This window comes from Agelaius phoeniceus, chromosome 4 (genome assembly GCF_051311805.1).
Source record: "Agelaius phoeniceus isolate bAgePho1 chromosome 4, bAgePho1.hap1, whole genome shotgun sequence".
In the NCBI taxonomy this organism is placed as follows: domain Eukaryota; kingdom Metazoa; phylum Chordata; class Aves; order Passeriformes; family Icteridae; genus Agelaius; species Agelaius phoeniceus.
In genome coordinates, this window is record NC_135268.1 from 14,869,205 (window position 1) to 14,890,901 (window position 21,697).

The 21,697-nt window shown below is 38.7% G+C and overlaps 1 protein-coding gene across 2 annotated transcripts in view; it reads left to right on the forward strand.

Moving 5' to 3' along the window:
* The window catches only part of CDS1 (CDP-diacylglycerol synthase 1), a 29,459-nt gene extending 8,102 nt beyond the window's left edge, over nucleotides 1-21,357 (forward strand). The window contains exons 2-14 of one of the 2 annotated variants that reach the window (XR_013181991.1): nucleotides 315-442; nucleotides 3,438-3,534; nucleotides 6,717-6,814; nucleotides 7,118-7,257; nucleotides 8,782-8,840; nucleotides 11,132-11,214; nucleotides 12,657-12,744; nucleotides 13,724-13,792; nucleotides 14,747-14,899; nucleotides 15,439-15,558; nucleotides 16,114-16,220; nucleotides 17,345-17,448; nucleotides 18,589-18,604. Coding sequence is in view for 1 of the 2 variants with exons in the window: in XM_054633475.2 (XP_054489450.1) it covers nucleotides 315-442; nucleotides 3,438-3,534; nucleotides 6,717-6,814; nucleotides 7,118-7,257; nucleotides 8,782-8,840; nucleotides 11,132-11,214; nucleotides 12,657-12,744; nucleotides 13,724-13,792; nucleotides 14,747-14,899; nucleotides 15,439-15,558; nucleotides 17,345-17,448; nucleotides 18,589-18,718 (1,269 nt within the window). In the remaining variant the exon portion in view is untranslated. Of the gene's footprint in view, nucleotides 1-314; nucleotides 443-3,437; nucleotides 3,535-6,716; nucleotides 6,815-7,117; nucleotides 7,258-8,781; nucleotides 8,841-11,131; nucleotides 11,215-12,656; nucleotides 12,745-13,723; nucleotides 13,793-14,746; nucleotides 14,900-15,438; nucleotides 15,559-16,113; nucleotides 16,221-17,344; nucleotides 17,449-18,588 lie in introns of both variants that reach the window. The other variant, XM_054633475.2, reaches the window with a different exon arrangement.
* The last annotated feature ends 340 nt before the right edge of the window (nucleotides 21,358-21,697 follow it).

The following is a 21,697-nucleotide window of genomic DNA, read 5'->3' on the forward strand; positions in this document are numbered from 1 at the left end:
TCTGTCAGCTGGAGTATTTCTGGAAACATAGATCCATGAAAAAGTGATGCCTAGGATGGGAAGTTTCTTGAGTACAGCAGGTAATGTCACAACATCCAAGTACAGGCCTTCCTATAAACATTTACTGGCATACATTTGTCTCCTACAACATCTAGTTTCACTGGTATACCATTGTTTTCTTTTAGAAGGTAATGCAGATATTATCAGTCCCTAAACTAATGTTTGACTCAGAATACTGTTTTCTGACAAAAGATCTGATAATCTTTCATTTTATATTGAGTTTTCTGATAGTTTTATTTTTCTTTTTGTGATAGGAAGTGGATTTGGAAGAAAGACTTCATGAGTTGGACCTTAGAAGTGATTCAGATATTCCTGATGTTCCTCCTCCAACAGACAGCACTCCAGAAATCCTCAAGAGGGCTTTGTCAGGCTTATCTGCCAGGTACAGTGAAAGAAAGATATCTCAAATTTAACAGCTGGTGGCTAAAAGTCATACAGATTATCTTGCAGTTTTAAGTCTTACAAATTGTTCTGCAGTTTTAAGTTTTATATGGTAGGTGTGAAAATTTCAAGGATAAATTGTTGCTGGATATTATTGACTTATTTATGCTTTGATAGTCCCTTCAGTAGACTATTTTTTGCATACACCTGTGCTTACCCATTGCATGCTTTTCTAAATGAACACAATTTATATAAATATCTACTGAGTCTAAGCATTGCAATAACATGGCCTAAAGAATTTGAATTACAGAATGATTATTTCTGGAGGTTGTAATAAACTGATATCCTACCTCCAAGATTGAGAGGTGGATTGGTTTATGAATGAAAAGATGTGTAAATTCTCAAGATAAGGTTTCTTGAGTAAATTCTCAAGATTTGCTAGATTCTTGTGATATTTCCACTTCTAAATAATTTGCTGTACAGTTAAATACATCATAACTGATATATCCATACTTTTTAAAGCAATATTTTTTTTTTCTTGCTGTTTCTTTTCAAACTTAAGTTTCTACCTCCATGTTCCCAGGATCTTGATGGCCAACAAATGTGAGGGGATGTGTATGTGTACAGATAGACAGATAGTTGTGTGGATGTGCATATTCCTGTAGGCTGTTGGATAAAGTTCCTTGTATAATTTTTATGCAGTCCCTTTACAGCACCTGATCAGTCAAATGCTTTTGGGGCAAGCAAGTTGCGTTTTTTCACCAACGCAACAGAAGAGCATTTACATGATAGATGTAAAAAACTACCTACTAAAATGAATATGGGTGTCACATATATGTTATGCTCAATATAACAAATTAAGCAATATACAGTGTATATTTTAGAAGCAACTTAGGTCTTGCAAGAGTCAGAAGAAGGATCTCTAATCCAGACTATAATTAAAACCTTCCAAATCCTTGTAATAAAACTGGTCCCCAGCAGATATCTCCAATAGCACTGTGAAATGAATTTTTTTACTTGCTTATTTTCTAATCTGTTGTCCATTTCTGTTATGTCCATGAGCTATAAGCAGATGTAATGCTTCAGGTTTTAAAAAGCCTGTTTCTAAACTGCAGCAACTGTGAGCAGAATGTGATAATCTCTATTACCATCACACTGCAAGGACTGTCTGTTTCAGAGTTCTGTCATTGTGTTAAATGTTGAAGTCTTAGGTCTCCAAATCAGACTTGTTCCAAAGGGCATGGTGATACCTCAAAGCCTGCAACTAAGAGGTGCAGCTGAAATCTTTCCTGTTTCATGGGCTTGAAATTCTTTGAGTGTTTGCACCAAAGTGTACAAAGGGTGCTCTGACTGTAAAATTAGCTTCTTGGTGCTTTATGAATGCTGAAGTTGAAATTACCTGCCATTTCAGTAGCCAGCAATCCCAGCAGAGTCATTGTTCATCATGTGCAGCATGGTTGGACTGCATGTTACTTTCAGAAATGTGGATGCTCCTTGTATTTGACCTTTGAAAGTAATGGTGTCTATAACTTTCTAGCAGAGAGTTGGGGTACAATAAACTTGCCAGGTGGCTTCCTAAATTCTGGGGCTTCTTGTCTTACTGAAGTTGTCTTTCCAGTGCTGTGCTTGCCAACACCCCCAAGGTAACGTGGTATTTTAACATTACTCATAAAGGAAGCTGAATTCTTCTGGAGGAATCTTGCTCACTATGGACATGCCACCAGGGCCAAGCTGCTGCTGTGTATCCCACATCATAGAGCAGCATCAAACATGTTGTGATAAAGCCTCTTCTGCCTCTATTCTGATACTTAAGGCAAATCTAATTAGTAGCTGTAGCTACCATTAACCTGTCAATGATTCACATTCTAGAAAATCAAATTATTGACGTTTACATTGGAACTGGAGTCTGATTCAAAACTAACACTGAACCAGGTGTATCTCCTGGTGAAGCAGTGAAACACAAGACTGATGCAAAGCAAAACATTAGGAAGAATGTCTTCAGGCTATAGTAGGGGGCTTTGTGTTTAGCAGTAGCTTGTGGTTAGTTGCTTCAGTGGACTTTTAGAGGAAATGGCCTCAAATTGTGCCAAAGGACATTTAGGTTGGATGTTTCAAAAATTTAATTTAGGAAAGAGCTTTGGAGTTTGGAGAGGTTTAATTTAGGAAAAAGGTCAAGCATTGGAACAAGCTGCCTGGGGATCTGGTGCAATCACCATCCCTGGAGGTATTTAAAAGATGTGTAGATGTGGCAGTCAGGGACATGATTTAGTGGTGGACTTGGCAGTGCTAGGCTAACAGTTGGACTCGATGATCTTAAATGTTTTTCCGGCTCAAATGATTCTATGACTCTGTAGTAACATAAATTTTTATTCTGTTTTCCTTAGGTAGCCCCTAGCAGCTGCCAAGATCTACAAGGTCAAAGAGTACAGCTAGTTTGACCCATCAACCCCAACTGCCACATATTCTCCTGTCCTGGTTCCAGTGCTCACAGGAGCATAGAACTGCTTCCAATAGATAACCCTCTACCTGGCAAAAGAGCTACTTTGTTGTAGAAAGGAGGTTTTGTTCAGAGGTTCTGTTCTATGTCTGTTACTCCTCAAAGAATCATTTGCTTTTTGTCTGGCAGCCTTCCTTTCATATGCCAGCCTTTGCATGGCTGGGCTCTCATCAGTCTTGCAGCTGATGTGATGCTTTTTGAGAGTCCTGATGTATTTTCACAGCAGCTTCAATATGGGGTTGTACCAATTCACTGCAAATGACATTTGGCAGGGTTGAGGCAGCACGCAGGTAGAAGAAAGGTGTCCAACTTTAATTTCTGTCACTGTGCATCCTCTTCAGTAGGATAGTTGCTTGATCCTGTGTTTATTGCTATGCATTGATTAAACACAAAAACTTCTGCTTTTCCCACTATTTCTAATACAGTTTAATCTTTAGTTAGCAGAGGAAGTGGAATTCATTTTCATTTATAACTGCTTGCTGCCTTTTTTTTTTAATAGGTGGAAAAATTGGTGGATTCGTGGAATTCTCTCCCTAGCTATGATTTCTGGTTTTTTTCTGATTATATATCTGGGATCATTTATGCTGATGCTTCTGGTAAGTTTATTTAAATGCATTCTTCTGTGCAAGAGTTATTTGATCTCTTCATTCATCATCCCTGAGCTGAAAGGAAACTGCATGGACAATTCAGAGCAATTGTCTTTCATTTCTGTTAATGTAAATACTTCTGAAAAACACTTGAGGGATTAAAAACTGGACCTTACAGATAAAGGACTTATTAGATACTGTAATTTTTTTTTCTTTTTTTAGGAATTAAAGTAGCTCCAAGAAGTTGAATTACTGTTGCCTTGCTTAACTACTATCATCCATTTCATTGACTAGTTTGTATCACCTGCTGTTGCATGTTGAAGTTGTTTGAAAAAGCAAACAAATAAAAATCAGACCAAAACCAATTCAGGGAAAACTCCAGATCCACTAACAACAGAAAAAATCTTAAACCAAAAAATTAAGAGACAGGTGCATTTTGAGGCTAAGGAGAGCAGGCAGCCCTGGCCTCCTGTCTGCAACTGGCATGAAAGGCTTTCCTCTGACATGCTCATTTAATTCCATATTTCTCTGAGGCTTCATTGTGGCCTTGCATTTATCTGTAAGTTGGAGCTAGATTCCTTTCTGAGGTACAAAGTGCATTTTTAGGTCATGAAGTGAAATACTGATGAGGATAACAATAAAAAAAGTTATAATAATCTTCATACATGCTATATAGCAGGTCAGCCTTTACTGCTTCTTTGCACCATTTTAATTGCTGATATTTTTATGGAATGATGGTTTAACTATCTTTCCCAGTCTTAGAAAGGTACAGACAGGAATTTAGCTTTTAATATGCTGAAATTGATTCTTCTAGGTAACTGCTTCGATTTTTGACTCTAAGTTTGTTCAGGTATCAAAATTTTTAAACTTTTTTCTTGCCTCCTATGAGGCAATTTTAGAATTGTATTCCTAAATACAATTCCTAAAGGTTGGAAAATACCTTTAAAATAATTGAGTTGAACTGTTAACCCAGCATTGCCAAGTCCACCACTACCTTGTGTTCCCAAGTCCCCCATCTACACATCCTTTAAATATCTGCAGGGATGGTGACTCAACCACTGCCCTGGACAGCATCTTGCAATGCTTGACCACCCTTTGGATGAAGAAATTTTTGTTGATATCCAATCTAAACCTCTGCTCCCATCTAAACTGAGGCATTTTCTTTCACTTGTTACCTAGGAGAAGAGACCAACCCCTGTCTCCCAGCTCAGGGGACAGGGTAACCAGCTCAACAACTGGTCTTACCGCTAAAGAGGCCAAGAACCTCTGCTTGTTCTTTGTCACTGTGTTTCCTCCTGCATCCAACAAAGGATGGAGCTTCTCCTTAGCCCTACTTTTGCTTTTGATGTCTTTATAGAGGTAGTTTTTATTGTCTTTTATGGCAGTAGGCAGATTAAATTCTCATTGGGCTTTGGCCCTTCTACTTTTCTTCCTGCATAACCTCACATCACCCTTGTAGTCATTCTGAGTCACCTGCCCCTTCTTCCAAAGGTCATAAAATCTAGTGTCTTGAGAGACTGGAATGCTGTTTCACCAGCATTATGGTCTGCATTGCAGTTTCTACACCTGAATTAGTTTGGTTAATATTTCCTGTTTTCAGATGAATGACATAACAAACTACTATTCATTGTCTCATTCATGGAGGATTTTCTTTTTAGTGTATGAAGAAACAAAAAAAAGGCCCTTTTAAAGTGCAGGTTGCTGTAAAAAGATTTTTTCCCCCCCCACAATCAATCCTTTAGTAGTCAGCTAGATTTGAGAATTATAATTATGAACAAAAAGGAACTAATTAATTTGCTGGGTGATTTTGTGTATTCATGGTATACTGTGAGATTGCAATCATGAGCAAGCAGTCAAGACATGAACCAAAAAGTAATCATAGTTAGTAGAGAATTGTAATAGAGTTCCTCTTTTGTGCCATAAAGCAAAAAGTCTGTCTTCTATTTTAACGAGCTGGTAATGAAGTTGATATTTGAGACTACATAAAAAGGAGAATGGAGGGAAAACCCAGCCTTGTTCATGAATTATTTAATTTGACTGGAATAAAATAGCTTGTATTTAAATAACAGTTGTCATGTTAAAACCAAATCTCAATACTGGGACTGAAAATGCCCAGAGACTTGTAGGAGGAGTAATCCAGTGAGGTTTGGAGGACAAGACCTGAGACTGCTCTAAAGAGCTGGAATGTATGCTCTGCATTTGCTGGCTACTTGGTAACAGGCTTCTGTGGCTTGGACCCTGGTGCCCTCTTCCACTGTAAAGTGCAATCCTGTGATGTTGTTCTTGCCTATAGCATTTAACTTTTGTAAGTTTGGCTGAGCAGAAGAAAGAGAATAAGGTAGGGGAGCCCCAAAATTACCTTGCTGAGGTGGTGTAAGGCTCTGAATCCGCGTTCAGGCGTTGAGCAAGATGGAATGCGCCGGCCGCGAGGGCTGCTCGAAGGCCTGAGCGCTGGCGCTGCCGCCTGCGCGGGCAGACTGGTGCTCCCGCCCCTGCACGGCATCACCCGGGCACTGAGTTTGGTAATTCCATACCTCTGCTGATCCACTCAGAGTCTGCAGGTTGGACGGACGTGGCAGAGTCCTTTGAAGCCCAAAGGCATGACAGGACACACTGCCCGACTGAGGCCGGCAATGCAGGGAAGCAGTGAGGTCAGCAAAACAAATGAAGACCTGGGAGGGCGTGACATTCAGACCTGGGTTAGATGAGCTTTGCCTCTAATCATAAAGGCTAATAACCCTTAATGAGATCCTTGCAAGTGAAAGACCTAGGTGTCCTGTGTTTCACAGCTACTTTTTTCCATTGGGCCCAGAAAATATCTCTAGAATTAAATGTAAGGATAAAACTTAGCCAAAAGAAATAGGAGAGTTTGCTTTACAGGACACATTTCTGACCTGCTGCTATCAAACTGTTTTAATGCAGAAAGGTCAGGAGCCTTCTCATGTTTCACAAGTATGTTCTTGAAGCTAGCCCAATGTGGGGTTTTTTTCCTTCATGTACAGTGGTTTGAGATTTTTTAAAGTTTTAAGTGGAGCTTAGTTTTTCCTTGGATCTGATTTGAAGCTGTTTTCTGACTGGAATTTGACTTCAGAATAATGTCTTCCCTTAATGCAGGCTGCAGTGCTCCTTACTGCCTGTAAGAAACAACTGCAGCAAAGTTTTTACAAAGTTTTTTATTTCTCTTATTTTAGGTCTTAAGCATTCAAGTGAAGTGTTATCATGAAATCATTACTATTGGTTACAGAGTCTACCACTCGTATGATTTACCATGGTTTAGATCCCTCAGCTGGTAAGTAGCAAGCCAGAACATCAATAAGCCAGGATGTGATACTTAAATCATCTTCTTCCTCACCTGTTGTGGTGGAATGACAGCTTTGTGGGTCATGTGCAGACATAAAAATTGACATCTGTCTCTAATACAGAATTTTGTAGTTGTGTTCCCCCTGTGAACTTGGACAATTCAGTTGGCATTTTGTTACTTATCTTTTTTAACTTGTTGTAAATAAATCCTTGTTTGTTTGTTTTGTTTTTAATAATTGCATTTAATATATATTGTCTTATTAAAATAACCGTTAGATGTTGCATATTGCAGGTACTTTTTGCTCTGTGTGAACTACTTCTTTTATGGAGAGACTGTAGCTGATTACTTTGCTACATTTGTGCAAAGAAGAGAACAGCTGCAATTCCTCATTCGTTACCACAGATTTATATCTTTTGCCCTCTATTTAACAGGTAAGTGCAGGAAATCACAAAAATGAAAGAACTTTGTGCTGCATTTGCTCATTTAATTTTAAAATATTAATTATTCCCCATCATTATGCCCTTCCTGTTTCTTTTTCCTCATAATGCTTGAGGAAATGAGGTGTTTGCAGTTATATTTTTCCTGTGAGAAGATGAGTACAAATTTTGCATTCACTGAAAAGAAGAAAGCCTAAACAAGGGGATGATCTTGAGACAGTTGAGATAATAGTGCTCAAAATAGGTTGGCAAGCATTAATTTTGATTGCAGAAGACCTGATGCTATTTTGGCAGGCTTTAGAGATGACTTGTATGTCTAATTGCTGTGCTGGGTTGATTCTTTACTGTGCAAGTGTTCTCCTAGGTCTTCAGTAATAGGATTTACTAATATATTTTTAAACTGATGAGTCAAAATGCCTGAGTCTTAATTTTGCCTGCAACATATTCAGATACTTTCCTCATGGAAAAATTTCCTCTCTGTCCAAATAAAAACTTTTAAAAAGCCTTTTTTCTAGGAAGAAGAGACATAAGTTGGTACTTTTTTGGGGTATTGCTTTGTGAACACGTAAATACATTTTTTCAGCAATGCAGTTTAGCATAAAATTAAATCATCTGAAGACTCAGATTGGTTTAAGGGACAAGGGCCTGCTATGCTACAAATATTTCTAAAGTGTACTGAGAAATCTGATCTTTGTGATGGTCTGTCAGTTTTTCTATTGTTGGATTTTTTTCCTTAAACCAAATAAAAATTCTGCTCAGTGCTTAGATCACAAACTTGAAACCGGCTTTGCAGGACTTGACCTTTTTCAGCTGGCTTTGGCTTGGGGAAACTAACTTAAATAAAGCCTTGTGAGCTGGTGAGGGGAGACATGAGACAAGCCAAGCGTGAGCAAAAGGAGGAGGCAGCACATAGCAGAGCCCCCTGGTGTTGGGATTGTGAGGTCACTTAGGGGCAATCCCCGGGGTTCAGGGTCTTTTGAGCGCCTCTGGGCCCCTGTTGGTGCAGGAAGTTACCATAGGAGAGAAGAAGCGCTCAATTAGCCACCCAGAAAATTCTTTTTGGTCAGCTGAATTCTCCAACACCTGTGCTTCACACTTGCATAGCCTGCAGTCATGTGCCTGTTTGGGGGAAAGGGGCAAGCTGGTCTTTTCCTTTCATTTACTTCCGTTGAGTATTCAAAACTAGTTTGTTGACCTGGCGTTCGAGTGGTTTTTAAAAGTGATGATCTCCTTTGCTAAAAATTGATGTCCACCATAGGACCTTGTGTGTGCCTAGAGGGTTGTTCTTTACTGATGGTTTACTATGGATGTTCTTTACTGATGTTAGCTAAATCTATGTCAACTAAATCACAGTCTTGTATGAGAATAACTCTATATGTAATTTTAACTGAATATAAGCCAACACTTCTAGCAGCAGAGGGATTAAAAACTACTTCAAAGGAAGAGAATTACTGGTATATCACAGTTCAATGTCATTAAATGTAAGATGGTATAAACTGCACTTGCTTTGTTTTACAGGATTCTGCATGTTTGTTTTGAGTTTAGTGAAGAAACATTATCGTCTGCAGTTTTACATGGTGTGTATTACGCACTTTGCTGTGCTCATTCACATTCCAAATGCCAGTAGAAACAGTCATGTCCGTATGCTCATAAAATAGTTCGGAAGAGTGGCGTGGAAAATGTGCTTAAATTGAGAGTTACATGGAATCAAGCCATGCTGGACTGTATCTGTTCACCTTCCAAATGGTGATGATTATTATTATATCCCAGGATGTGGCCTCTCAGTCTGTACAAGCTGTCCTTGGTGAGGCCTTGTGCAAGTCCAACACAATATGTTTCCCTTAGTGATAGGCTGATATGAAAGAGCTTCCTGGAGAAGGGGGATGCATCTCCCTGCCAGGTCTGAAGCCAAACAGTTCAGCATTGTGTGGAAAGTGATTATTGTGATTCAAGTGTTGCTTTCTAGAGGCCCCTCTAAAGTACCATGAAGGGTCTTGATCTCAATGCCCGTGTGAAGTATTTATTCCATGACATTTCACAGCTGTTCTGGTCTTTTGCTCTGCAGTGTCTCAATAGATCATTGATGAATTAAAAGAAACCAGCATTCTCATCTCTCATATTTGTCCACCTAATAATCAGCATAGTAGCTAAGCAACAGCATGAACCTTTTTCTTATGTGTATCTTATATGTTGAAAACTAATTCTGTAACATTACAGGTTAAAACCAAAGCAAACACCCAAAACACCCCACTGACAACACCCTACCTCCCACTTCTCTGTAGGAATGATTAGAAATCACAGTGAAACAACAGTGCAGTACAGCTCCTGTCTTGAAAGAACTTGAGCAATCAGGGCATTGCACAATTTAAATATTTCCTAAAGCTCTGGCAATGCAGTTAACCCTTCTGTTTCTGCACTGCTTTAGGTAGCACTTTACCACTGAGGATTTCCAATTCTAGACCAGGGCTTAACTGAGTCTTATAATAACATGTAAAAAGATCTTTTACTCAAAATAATATACCCTGTTTGTAAGAGAGTTTACCTGACAGTGAGATGCAGCTTTTCTAGTTTTTCTCTTCTAATCTGCAAAAAAACCCCAAACCTCCTCATCTTTAGATTGGCACAACCTAAATATATTCACTGGCCATTAGTTTTTCCTTTTTCGTCTTCTGGAAAGAAGGTGAAAATGTGTAGTGTCAGTCACGTGACTTGGTGTCTGCCCAGAAAACATTAAAATGTGACTACCCAGGAACTGCAACAAAACAAAGTGAAGCCATATATCTACTGTGTGGCAACACTGTGTTTAGGAAGAAAAGGAGAGTCTATCCCATCCCTGGAAGTGTCCAAAGCCAGGTTGGATGGGGCCTTGAGCAACCTGGTCTAGTGGAAGGTGTCCCTGCCTGTAGTGAGGGAATTGGAGCTATGTGATCTTTAAGGACCTTTCCAACCAAACTGCTCCATGATTCTAGTAGGCATTTGGGTTTAGGTGGTGTTCCAATGTCACCGTACAAATGCTAAAAACTCTGCTGCAGAGCTGTGTTAATTAACCAGCAGGTAATCCTTTCAGAAACCTTTTGTCATTTCTTCTAGCCTCCCCACTCCACCGTTTAAGGCTTCTTGAGTTGTCTTATCTGGAAGTAGAGTCTGGCTGCCATAGGTAAACACGTGATAAGAGAATTAAAGAAGTAGGACATTTTGAGTGTAAACGGCCCAGACATTTAGAGTGCCTAAGTTTGGTGTATCATGAGAAAACTACCAGTTCTTGATTTAAAAGCGTTTGGAAAATAAAATCCATTGCAGGATCTGTTTGGAAACCACTTTATTGTACACTGGCTCTACAGATTAAACACCAAGTGCATACAGTAGTACTGAACTGAATGATTGTTTAAATGACCATGCCCTTAAAAACAAACACTTCATTTTTGCTAATCCTGAGAATTTTCATGTTTCATAAGTTATGAGAGACATCCACATCTGTGTAACAGTACTCTTTCATGAGTAGTTCATTGCCATTTTATTGTTACAGTTCTAACATGTCTGTTATATGTATATACAGAATATCACATTGCTTAAACTTCTCTGCTGCTTTCATGCTGGAGGTGTATGTCTTATTAAATCAGGTGTTAAAACTGCATGTTAAAAAATTCTGGGTGGAGGTAAGTGATGAAGAGGCCTGCTGAAGTTTTAGAACTTGCTTAAGAAAGCCAGCTCACTTGTGATATACTGTATGCACTCATCTCTTGCATTATCACTAGAACTGGTCTTCCTGAGGAGCTCCTCAGTAGCTCCTGTAGCTGATGTGCCAGGATTTATGGAGGCCTATGGGTCGGTGTTTTCACTAACTGTTGTGTTGTTGCATTGTTAACAGTTCGCATGGACTCATGTCACTTTGCTGATCACTGTAACTCAATCTCATCTTGTCATCCAAAATCTCTTTGAAGGCATGATCTGGTAAGGGGACAGTAACAAACTGATTTGTACCTCTATTGCATCGGAAGGTTGGTTCTTTTGCATAGATCTGGTTAGGGAATAATTGTGGGAACAGTTAAGCTGGACGAATGATAGGAGCATTAATGTCTAATTGGGAGTGGGGGTAAAGCATACAGGAGAGGAAGCAGAAACCTCTTTATCTAGATTGACTGACACAAATCTGATAGTTTTGAACAATCACTTCATTTACTTGCAGGGAATAGGATTGATTGCATGCTAGGTCAGATCGTTTCCACAGCATTTTGCTGAACAAATGAATATCCAGCAATTCTTTTGCAATTACTTTGGAGCTTCGAGTTGCTCAGAGCTATTGAAGTTGGACCATTTAATTTGAAATCCCCAATCTGGCTATGTTCCTTGCAGCCTGTCCTGTTCAAATAAATTCAGAGTACTTAAAATACTTTAAGAGTTTTAATCTTGGTTATGATTGGGCAACATTTGTGCCTCATTTTCAGTAATACATTAAATTTTGGCAATGCAGTTAAACTTGATTATGTAAAGCCACTCCTCAGAGAGCGGGTGTGTTTTCCTCCTCCTCTCTTCTTCAGGGACAGGGTAAATTTCAAGTTGAGAAAGAAAGAAGAAGCATGTGGAAGATGGTTTGTGTTCTTCCAAGGACATAATGCTGTATGTTCTCTTCCTGATATATGTACATCTGGGGAGATTATTGCAGACAAGCCATACTTACAGTTAGAAAGAAAGCTCAAAGCCTTTGACAAAGTTTCTATTTACAAATACTTTTCATAGTGATTATGTTCACATGTCAAAAGCTGAACCTAGTTGCTTTGCTAGCCTACTATTTCTTATTGCCACTCTTGCTAGACAATTCAGCAGGAGATCAAAAAATCTGACTTTTAGCTTATTAATACATCCCTGCTTTGAAAAGGAGGGGGAAAGAAAAGAGAGCTTAATAGGCTTGAATAACAACTTCAGATGCAGTCTGCATGCAAAGAACATTTTAAAAGCTGCTCCAAACTGATAAGAAGGGAAAAAATAAAGGAAAACTAGATATTTTCTTAATTTAGCTGTCATTTAAACTTTTTGTACAATTGGCTTGTTTTGATGTTACAAAAACATTAACATGTTGATTGCTTCTTACCTGTGGTACCAGTCTTTAAGCCTCATAGGAAAAACCCAGCCTGTTCATGTTTTAAGCTCATGCATCAAAATAACACTTTAACTTGAACTAACATGAATCTGTTATGATGTAGTTTGGCTGAAGACTAAAACCAGTATAGCTAAGTGTGGTGCTCATGGGGAAAAAGGCAAACACATTATGAAACATAATTCCTTCTAAATACTGCAGAAAAATTTCCCAGAAAGAAATTTGGCTCTTTCAGTTTTTGTCCAGTGTTTAGGTTCAGGCAGTTTTTCTCTGTGAAACTTTTAATGTCTTTCTCTAGGTTTCTGGTTCCAATTTCAAGTGTTATCTGCAATGACATTACCGCTTATATTTTTGGGTTCTTCTTTGGCAGAACTCCATTAATTAAGGTAGGTGCTTAGGCATTTCCTTGCTAACGAGCTTTTACAATTTATAGCAATTTTGTTACTTGTTCAAAAACATGTTAATGGAAAAAAATACTTTACACTGTACTACATGATTCACAGCTTTGCTAAAAAAGCCCAAACTGACTATCCTGTTCCTGAAATTTTGAATATGATTAATGTGAATGTGATATTGGCATTACAGGATAATGCAGTTGAGCCTATTGCATTATTTTTGGATTTCAGATGCATGTTTGGCTGCATACTTACTGCACAGTAACTTTTTTGAAATAAGGCACTAGGTCATATATACCTGCTCCTCTTGTTGACTGAGAAGGGCTCAAGCATTAATCTTCCTAATCTGGTAGAATATGCAAGACCCTACAGAAAGCCATTAATTATTTCCATGAGGTTGCCATGTTAACTTTTGGGAATTTAGTTGGTTCTTATACTAAAATGCTCTTAAATTGAAAATGTGATAGAATTTGGTAACAGCTTGTCACACACTGGTCTCTCTAGTTATTTGCTGTATTGGTTATCCAGTCTGTGTGCAGAGAGCTGGTGTCTCCTGAGGAGCATCCCCTGCAGTGGGTCTCCAACACAGCTGAGGTGTGCTTGTGCAGGTCTCCCAGTCTTCTGCATGAAGGGAGTTCAGCTGCTTAACCTGGGTCAGCAGCAGCCTTCAGACAGCAGCCACAGATGGGATGGGAGCTCTCCCTTCCCTCAAATTGGCCACTGGCACCAGACAAATTTGGTTGGTTGGCTTTTCCACACTTTGCCTGGAATGGGTGAGGGCCATACTCTTCTGTTTATCAGATTCAGTGGCTGCAGCTGCTGGCATTCAGTATTTCACACAAACCTTTGAAAAACAAAGTAGGAGTATAATATAAGTAATTTTTAATTTTCACAAACAAGATCAATAAATACAGTAAAAAGGGGTGCAATGATTTAACTGATGGACTAACACTATATCTTTTGTGCCTAGCTGTCTCCCAAGAAGACCTGGGAGGGGTTCATTGGAGGCTTCTTTTCCACTGTTGTATTTGGATTTATTGTAAGTAAGCGCATGACACTCACAGAACCAAAGAATGGTGGTGTTTCCTGTTTGGAAGGGACCTTTAAGATCATCTCTTTACAATCCCCCTGCCGTGGACAGGAAGACTTCCACTGCCCTAGATTGCTCAGAGCCCATCTAACCTGGTCTTGAACATTTCCAGGCACATGGGAATTTCTTTATATAGAATCAGTCTTCATATTTTTACTTGAAATATCCAAATTTATAACTAATTTTATCTCAAACTCCTGAAAGCCTCAGGGTTAGGGTGTTTTTTTGCCTAGAGAATTCTGCAATTCATAACTAGCTGGAAAGGGTAGGCAAGGTTTTAACCTCTACTGAAGAGATCATATTGACCATTTTCTGCCATTTCTGTTACAGTATCTGGAATAATTGTGTCTATTAGCTGCATCCCTATTTAGAAATTGAAGTTTATCAGTAGCATTATTTATGCTTTGTGAAGTAGACCTTCTGTGTTACATGCTTTATAATGATATTTCCCCTGGAAAGCAATTTACTCTAATGATATGCACAGATGATAATACCATCATAAATAACTGTTGTGATAAGTAATTTTTCACCAAGGTCAGCAGAACTCATAATAGCCAAACTTAGTGGAGGAGATATTCAAGTTTTAATGGACAAGTGAACTGCAAAAAATTATGAGTGGATGACATTTTTGGATTTTATAATACAGAAGGTATTTTATAATACAGATAGATAGAAATCTGAGATAGAAAAAGGAAACTAATTTGGGAAGTCATCACTAAGCTCATGGAACGTCTGCCTTGTTGAGGCACTCTCTAGCTAAGGCAGGCTGATTTTTCTCCATTCTCTGTCTCTTATTAGAAAGATTTTTATTACCCTGAGCTTGTGGTGATAAAGCCATTTACTGTGGGGGTTTTGAGTGTAATAACAAATGCCTAATTCAGGACTTCTTGTTTTTCTTTTCAGTTTTCCTATTTTTTGGCTCAACATCAGTATTTTGTCTGCCCTGTGGAATACAACAGTGAAACCAACAGATTTGTGACAGAGTGTGAACCTTCAGAGCTCTTCCATATGAAGAAGTACTCTGTGCCACCATTGCTTCAGGCTGTGTTGGGATGGGTAAGGGAAAAGAACAGGCTTTGGTTAAAATTGAAATCGTGCTTCCCAGCTTAAATGGGTTTCCAAATAATTTTAGAAGGGTATCTGAATGCTGGTAAAGCTTAACCTTAAGAACTGGGTCGATACCGTGAGCCCCTCCATTGCTCACACAGGGGATGTGGTCACCCGAGGGAACCTGCCTGTGTTCTTGAGGCCTGTGTTCTCTTCGTGCTGCATGTGGATGCCGCTTAGGCTTTTTGCAAACTTAGTTTTAAAGAGCAACCTTTGAATTTTTTGTGGGAAGTGGACAAAGGCTTGTCATGGCTGGAATTAGTGGCAAGCTGAAGTAAGCCTGTAGGGTGTAGCTGCTGTTAGGATTGGAGTTTTACTCTCTTCTTCACACAGAATCCTGCATGTTTGTGCCATTACTTCCGTGCTCTGTGAAAAAGTACTACCAGCAGTAGTTATATGTAATGTACTCTCTAACCCTTTAAATATGCAAGGTAAAGATGCCTACAATCAAACGTATTGAAACACAGTGTTAATTCTTTTTCTTGTAGGAAACAGTGAATATGTACCCATTTCAGTTGCACAGCTTTGCACTGTCAACATTTGCATCATTAATTGGGCCATTTGGAGGATTCTTTGCCAGTGGATTTAAAAGAGCTTTCAAAATCAAGGTATGTAATGAATCCTGTAAGCCTCTAAATTGTCTTTTGTTTTTCTCTTTGGATTAGATAAATTGGTGGGTTAGGGATTTTTTAAATCCTTCATTGCAATTGTATTTCTACTGAGTTGCAACAATGTTTTGGCTGGTTTTTAGTATCAGGAGCAGGACTTAGTTTTATCAGATGTGTGTGTGTGTGATATTCTTCAAACTTTGCATAGTCAGCATGTGACTTCATGCTAGAAATCTAAGAATAATTTGGTTACATAATTTGGACAATAATTTTTCTTCCAAATCGTGCTGTAGAAGTGGTTTAGACAAGCAAGATGTGAGATAGTGTACTTGACATGAAGGGCAATCTGTAGACACCTCAAAAGTGCTGACAGTGGTTTACCCTTCAGATTTTGGCTGGCTGGTTTTTACAGGTGGCATTGGTGTCACAGGCAGATGCTGGTGTGTCAGGCTCACCAAAGCATGAGATGTTTGGCTGCCTTTGCCAAACATCTGCCTTGTAACAGGAGCGTGTACTGGCAAATTATGTGACCTGCTACCCTCTGTTTATTGCAAGGTGTGCGCTGTCGCTTGTGGCAATGCTGTCCTTGGCTGGTATTAAATGGCAGCAGGAGTATGGCAAGAGGGCAGCCCCAAATTTCTCCCGACCTTCTTTATGTCTTGGTAGGACTGCTGTAATTCTTACCCTGTTGCTTGTTGTTCATGTTGTTGTTCTGTATGTCCACCAAGCTGGCATGTGCTTTGCACAGAATTGTGTAAACCTCTCTGTTTGTGCTGAACTCCTGTACATATGCTTATACTTACCCCTCTCTCTCATGCTGGTCCCAGCAGCTTGCCCAGCACTTTGCTGGCCACAGCACTCTCATACCTGTACAGCCACATAGCAAAAGACTGTGTGAAGAAGGAATTTGGGATGAAAAAAATGCTGCTGAAAAGCAGCACTTATTCTTAAAGTAGATAGGTAAAAAAGTAGATTCCTTTTAAAACTTCTGGGCCCCAAAGTGATGACTTAAGGACTGACAGAAGTCAGGGATGTTGTGGAATTGCTGCTGAAGGCAGTGCCCTCCATGCCTGCCTTGCATTGGGTAGAACTAGTTTAACTTGCTGGAGGTCATCCCATGTGACTAAGGTCAGGGTTTTCACTCGGAGAGGACATGAGTGAGTGTGGCTGACAGAAAGCATGTCTGAAGGTATTTTGATTGATAAACCTGTTCTATAGATGAGCTAGGTAACACAAAGGTAGTGTATCAAGCTTTGTTTGCATCAGAAATACATTTTTTTTAAGTAGTGATAATTTTTTCACAGTGTGTTTTTTGATTCTGTTAGATAAATTTATATTGTTTGCACATATTATGGTTTTTAACTATGGTAGATGATAAAGCAAAAAAGGTCTTAAAGAGGAGAATTAGATTCTGCAGAGGGAAGAAACAACAGCCAGCAGCTTAAGAGGTTTGCTACAAAATGAAGTGTATATAGGCACACAAGTGTTCTCAGTACTGGCATACCTGCACCTGACCTACTACTGTCCTGTTGTGCAAAACTGTGGAGAAATTGCTGCTTCTCTTCTTTTTCTTCTCACCCCTTGGCTTGCCTTTGCAGTTAAAAACTCCTTTAGCAAAGGAGCCTCTTGCTAACTTTTGGCTCCGGGCAGTGAAACCTTGGCTTACTTGCAGCCCTAGCGTGCTGCTGCCAAGAGATAACATCATTTGTGTGTTTCACAGGAACCACTGACCATCTTTTTTTTTTCCTTCTTCTTCTTTCCCCTTCTTGTCCTTCACACCCAAAAGGATTTTGCAGATACAATCCCTGGGCACGGTGGGATAATGGATCGCTTTGATTGTCAGTACTTGATGGCCACTTTTGTTCATGTCTATATCACCAGTTTCATAAGGTATGGACTTTTTACAATATTAATTACTGAAACACGCACAGGAGCTGTGCCATAATGAATGCATAGGAGTTATGTTAGCACAGCAGAGATTGCAGGTTGCTAAATAGGATTTATCCAGTCACTTCAAATACAGGACTATTAAGAAAACAATGTTCCTGCCTAGGGACATTGTGTCGGGTTCAAACTATGCCTGAATGTTTCTGTGACTTCTATTGAAGGTAATGTATACCTGAAATAAAAAGAAAGTTTTGTGTAGCAGCCTATCAGAAGTTTTACTAGAATTTACTGCTTACAGAAAGGTGTAGGATGGGGTTTCAGGCAGGAGGGTTGTTCAGCATCTGCTTGCCCTGTGTGGTTCCTAAAGAGCTTGTAGGTTGAGAGACTGCAGTTCTTCCCATGAGTTTCAGTACTTCTCAGTTGCTTGGCTTTGGATTTTCTGTTTAAGATGAAAATGCTATAGTTGAAGAAAGGAGACATCTTCCTAAAATATTGCTCATCTTTTCTGAACCACACCAGCTTTCAAGATGAAATCATGGGAATCACAATTCTCTTATAACAGACATTTTAGTTTCTGAGGCAGAGGTGGTTCAAGGGGCCAAATCAAGACATGCCCTTAGTTTTGTAAATGGATATGGCTAAATAATTACTAGATACCTATCAGCAACAGATTCTTTGCCTTATATTTGGTTCATCTTAGAAGTAGATTGTAAGTGGCTAGCTAAAAATGAGGCTGATATTTAGAAAAGTTAGTTTAATTTGCAGTTTTCTTTACTGACTTGGCCAATTTCCCATTTAGTTCAGTAGTACATAGCTTATCTGGCAGACAACAGATACTAAATAAAGATCTGCTAATAAAAAAAATTATTACAGTGATAAAAGACAAATCAAGGAATCTTATTTGTCATAAGCCTTCTTAATATCCCTATTTGACAGCAAAGAGAAATGCTTTTTAGTTTCTGTTTATATTTAGCTTAAGAGTATGCTTTGCCTGTCATGCTGGCCCATGCATCCTGAGGAGACAGACTGGGAGAAATCTGTAACTTGGTGCCCTCAAGAAAGGGAAGGCATTGGTTGGGCAGCAAGAAGAAATCTAAAAGGCTCATTAGAGCTGTGGTCACAAATTTTTTTTTTCATTGACAGGGGTCCAAATCCCAGCAAATTACTGAAACAGCTGTTGATACTTCAGCCTGAACAACAATTAAGTGTGTATAAAACCCTGAAATCTCACCTTGTTGAAAAAGGGATCTTGCAGCCATCTCTAAGAGGGTAGTTTGTCAAAACAGAGGACTAGAAGAAAACTCCATCTACCAGAAGCCTGTGGAAAAACATCGCAAAAGTGCACATAAATAATGGCTAAAGGAAGAGTAGTTTGTAGTCTGGAAAAAGTGAATGTTTCCTGAAATGAATGTGAATGCTATGACTTCCTATTAGGACACTAAAGATTTCTTCCTCCTAAAATAATTCAAATGCTTACAAAGTGATGGTACACATGCTGTGCATTTTAGTTCCTGAGATGGATGGCAGCAGTCATTCTTCAGCACCCAGCCTACCAGTCTTTGTATTTAAGAAAAAAAAATATGAAATTCACTGTAAGTTTTTAATGAATTATTTAAAGCTGTATATCTTAGTAATACCTTTTTGGTCTCCAATGGTTAATGAAGTGTAAACACATCAGGGAGGCAGTAACTTCTGTGTAGGCTGATGCTGAAATTACTATTGGCCAGAAAACACTTGTTAGCCTGGTCAAAGAAGTAGTTTGAGCCTGCTGTATCAGACTACCTGTATTTACTTAGTTGTTATGAAGATTAAACTTAGCTCTGTTTTTAATTTAACAGCTTTCTTGTGAAACCATTTCATGCTTTCAAGAGAAAAGTACATTTATGGAAATACAGCTGGGCATTGAAATACAGTTGGGTAGTTTGGGCTGTGGAGCTGCTTTTTTTTGTTGTTGTTGTTAACATTACACATCATGAACAAGTGTGTACCTCCAGGAGTAGAGATTACCTGAGAAAACAGAATTCTCCAGCCCAATAAACGGATCAGGGAGAATCTGAAGGTGAAGTCCCTAGTTTCCACGGCCAGGTCAGTGTCTGAAGACAGTAATTCAAGCCTTATTCCTTGTGCCTCCTAACTGCTTTGTAGAACCGGGGTATTTCCTTCTTTTTAAAAGCACTTTGAGGTCCTGACTAAAAAGTTAAGTTTAAGTGGTGTGCATCAGTGTGTTACTCAGTGAAGGCAGAAACTTCTATCTCATGAATGTGCACAGTGCAAGACAGGATGTGTGGTTCTTCTGCTGTGTATCATTATTTATTAAGAAGATCCTCAAGCAAGCTTGGGTAACCACAGAGGGGTTTGAATGGAGAACTTTTATAGAAAGCAACTATTCTGTAGACTTAGTGGGATATATGAGGAGAATTAATGCTCCATTATTCTAAATCCTAGTTGTTTTACAACTTTTTTCATCATGTAACATGTCTTGATGCAAATAAAAGTATGAACTTTTTTGAAATGACAAAAATTTCTGCTGTACAAACAGAAAGCACAAATGCCAATTTTGTCTTCATATACTGTAAATTGATACAATTTCATTTTTCCAAGTAACTGTAAATAAGTTTCTCCACATACTGATGCCATATCTATGTGTGTGTATATAAATTATTAAAAGATGTATGTATATATACTAAAGATTAAAATTTAAATGGTTGGTGCTACTTGAGGATATGATTGTGGAGAAAATCACTTAGGTGGGTGATAAGATGTATCAGTGAAACTCAAACTGCTTTTTATTGAACACCATGTAGCTGAGACCACCATGCACTCTGTTTTGCACTTGAGCTTGTACAGCTTGTGTATAGAAAGGCAGCCCCTTGTAGATTCAACAAAATCCAGGTCTGAAGTAATTCCTGTTGATGTCAAGTATTGACAGACTTAAATTATGTCTGACTTGGAGATTGCAGTACTGTATTGAAGGAACACTCCAGGAGATGAAAAACATCACCTGCTGCTTGTCCATCAGTGGCTCTGTGACTTAGCTTATTAGTTGGAGGGGACTGAAGTTCAGCCCTCACTCCAGATAGAGCATAACCTGAAGTTAAAAGGTAGCACATCTACCTTTGGAAAGATGATTTTAAAAAAAGGGAATAAAAAATGTGAAGGAAATCAAGTAGAATATCTTCAAAAATAGCTTTTAGATGAGGCTTTGGTTATGTATGGGACTCTGGTATATGTTATGATAAAATGCAGCCATACAGGAACTAGTATATCTTTATCCTGGGTATTTAAAAAAATCTAAATATTTTAAAAATATATAGAGAACATATATGTAAAAGGGTAATTGTTACTTCAGAAACTTGAAATTTTTAGTGTAATTTTATAGCATGTACAATAAGGAAGTTAAAATATATTTTAGTATTTAATACAACAGAGCATATGAAATTAATTGCTGTCAATGTGCACAATAGAAAATTCAACAGTGCAATTCTGCTTTTCAATGTTAAAATGAAGATGGGATCACCTGTGAACTCACTCATCAATTTTCTAGGTAGAGTAATAGCTTCCTTCTGGTTTAGGCATGGTGTGACTGAGCAGGATCTGTCTCTGAAGTGACATCCATGCTTGGTTACTATAAAGAGAATTTACTACAATGGCTACTTCTGTTAGTTCAAGCATTGCAACATGATCAACAGGGAACTTAACTTTTTACATCAGTGATTCCTTTCACTTGCACTTTTGTCCCAAGTGGCTATAATTACCTGCTGAGCAAAAAAGAAAAATGTATATTCTGTAAATATTGTAAATGGTAAATGAAGCATTTAATGTCTGTTTTAGTTTGACTGTTTCAATCTTTCATTGAAGCAGGTGTGTAAAAAAAAAAATAAAATTGGGACAGAAGTCCTCCTATTTCCTCTAGCATGTCTAGTGGGTGGAGTTTTTTAAACAAGAATTTATAATCCTTTGATTCCTTACATTTGTGTTCTTAATAGAAAGTCTGCTATTAATTTCCAACCTTTTGCCCCTCCAGGCTTCAGACTATCCATGTCTGTTGCTGAAAATTGTACAATGTGCCTCATGTCCAGAGATATGCAAGCTTGTCATGTTTTCCTAAAGGTGCTCACTCCAACAATACTGATATAGACCTATCACTATTCACCATTTGTGGTGCTGAAGGGGTGGCAGCTGGCAGCTACCTCTCCCTGCTTTCCTGTTACTTCCCTTTTAAGTCTTGGATTTGAGGCCCTTCACCTCCTGC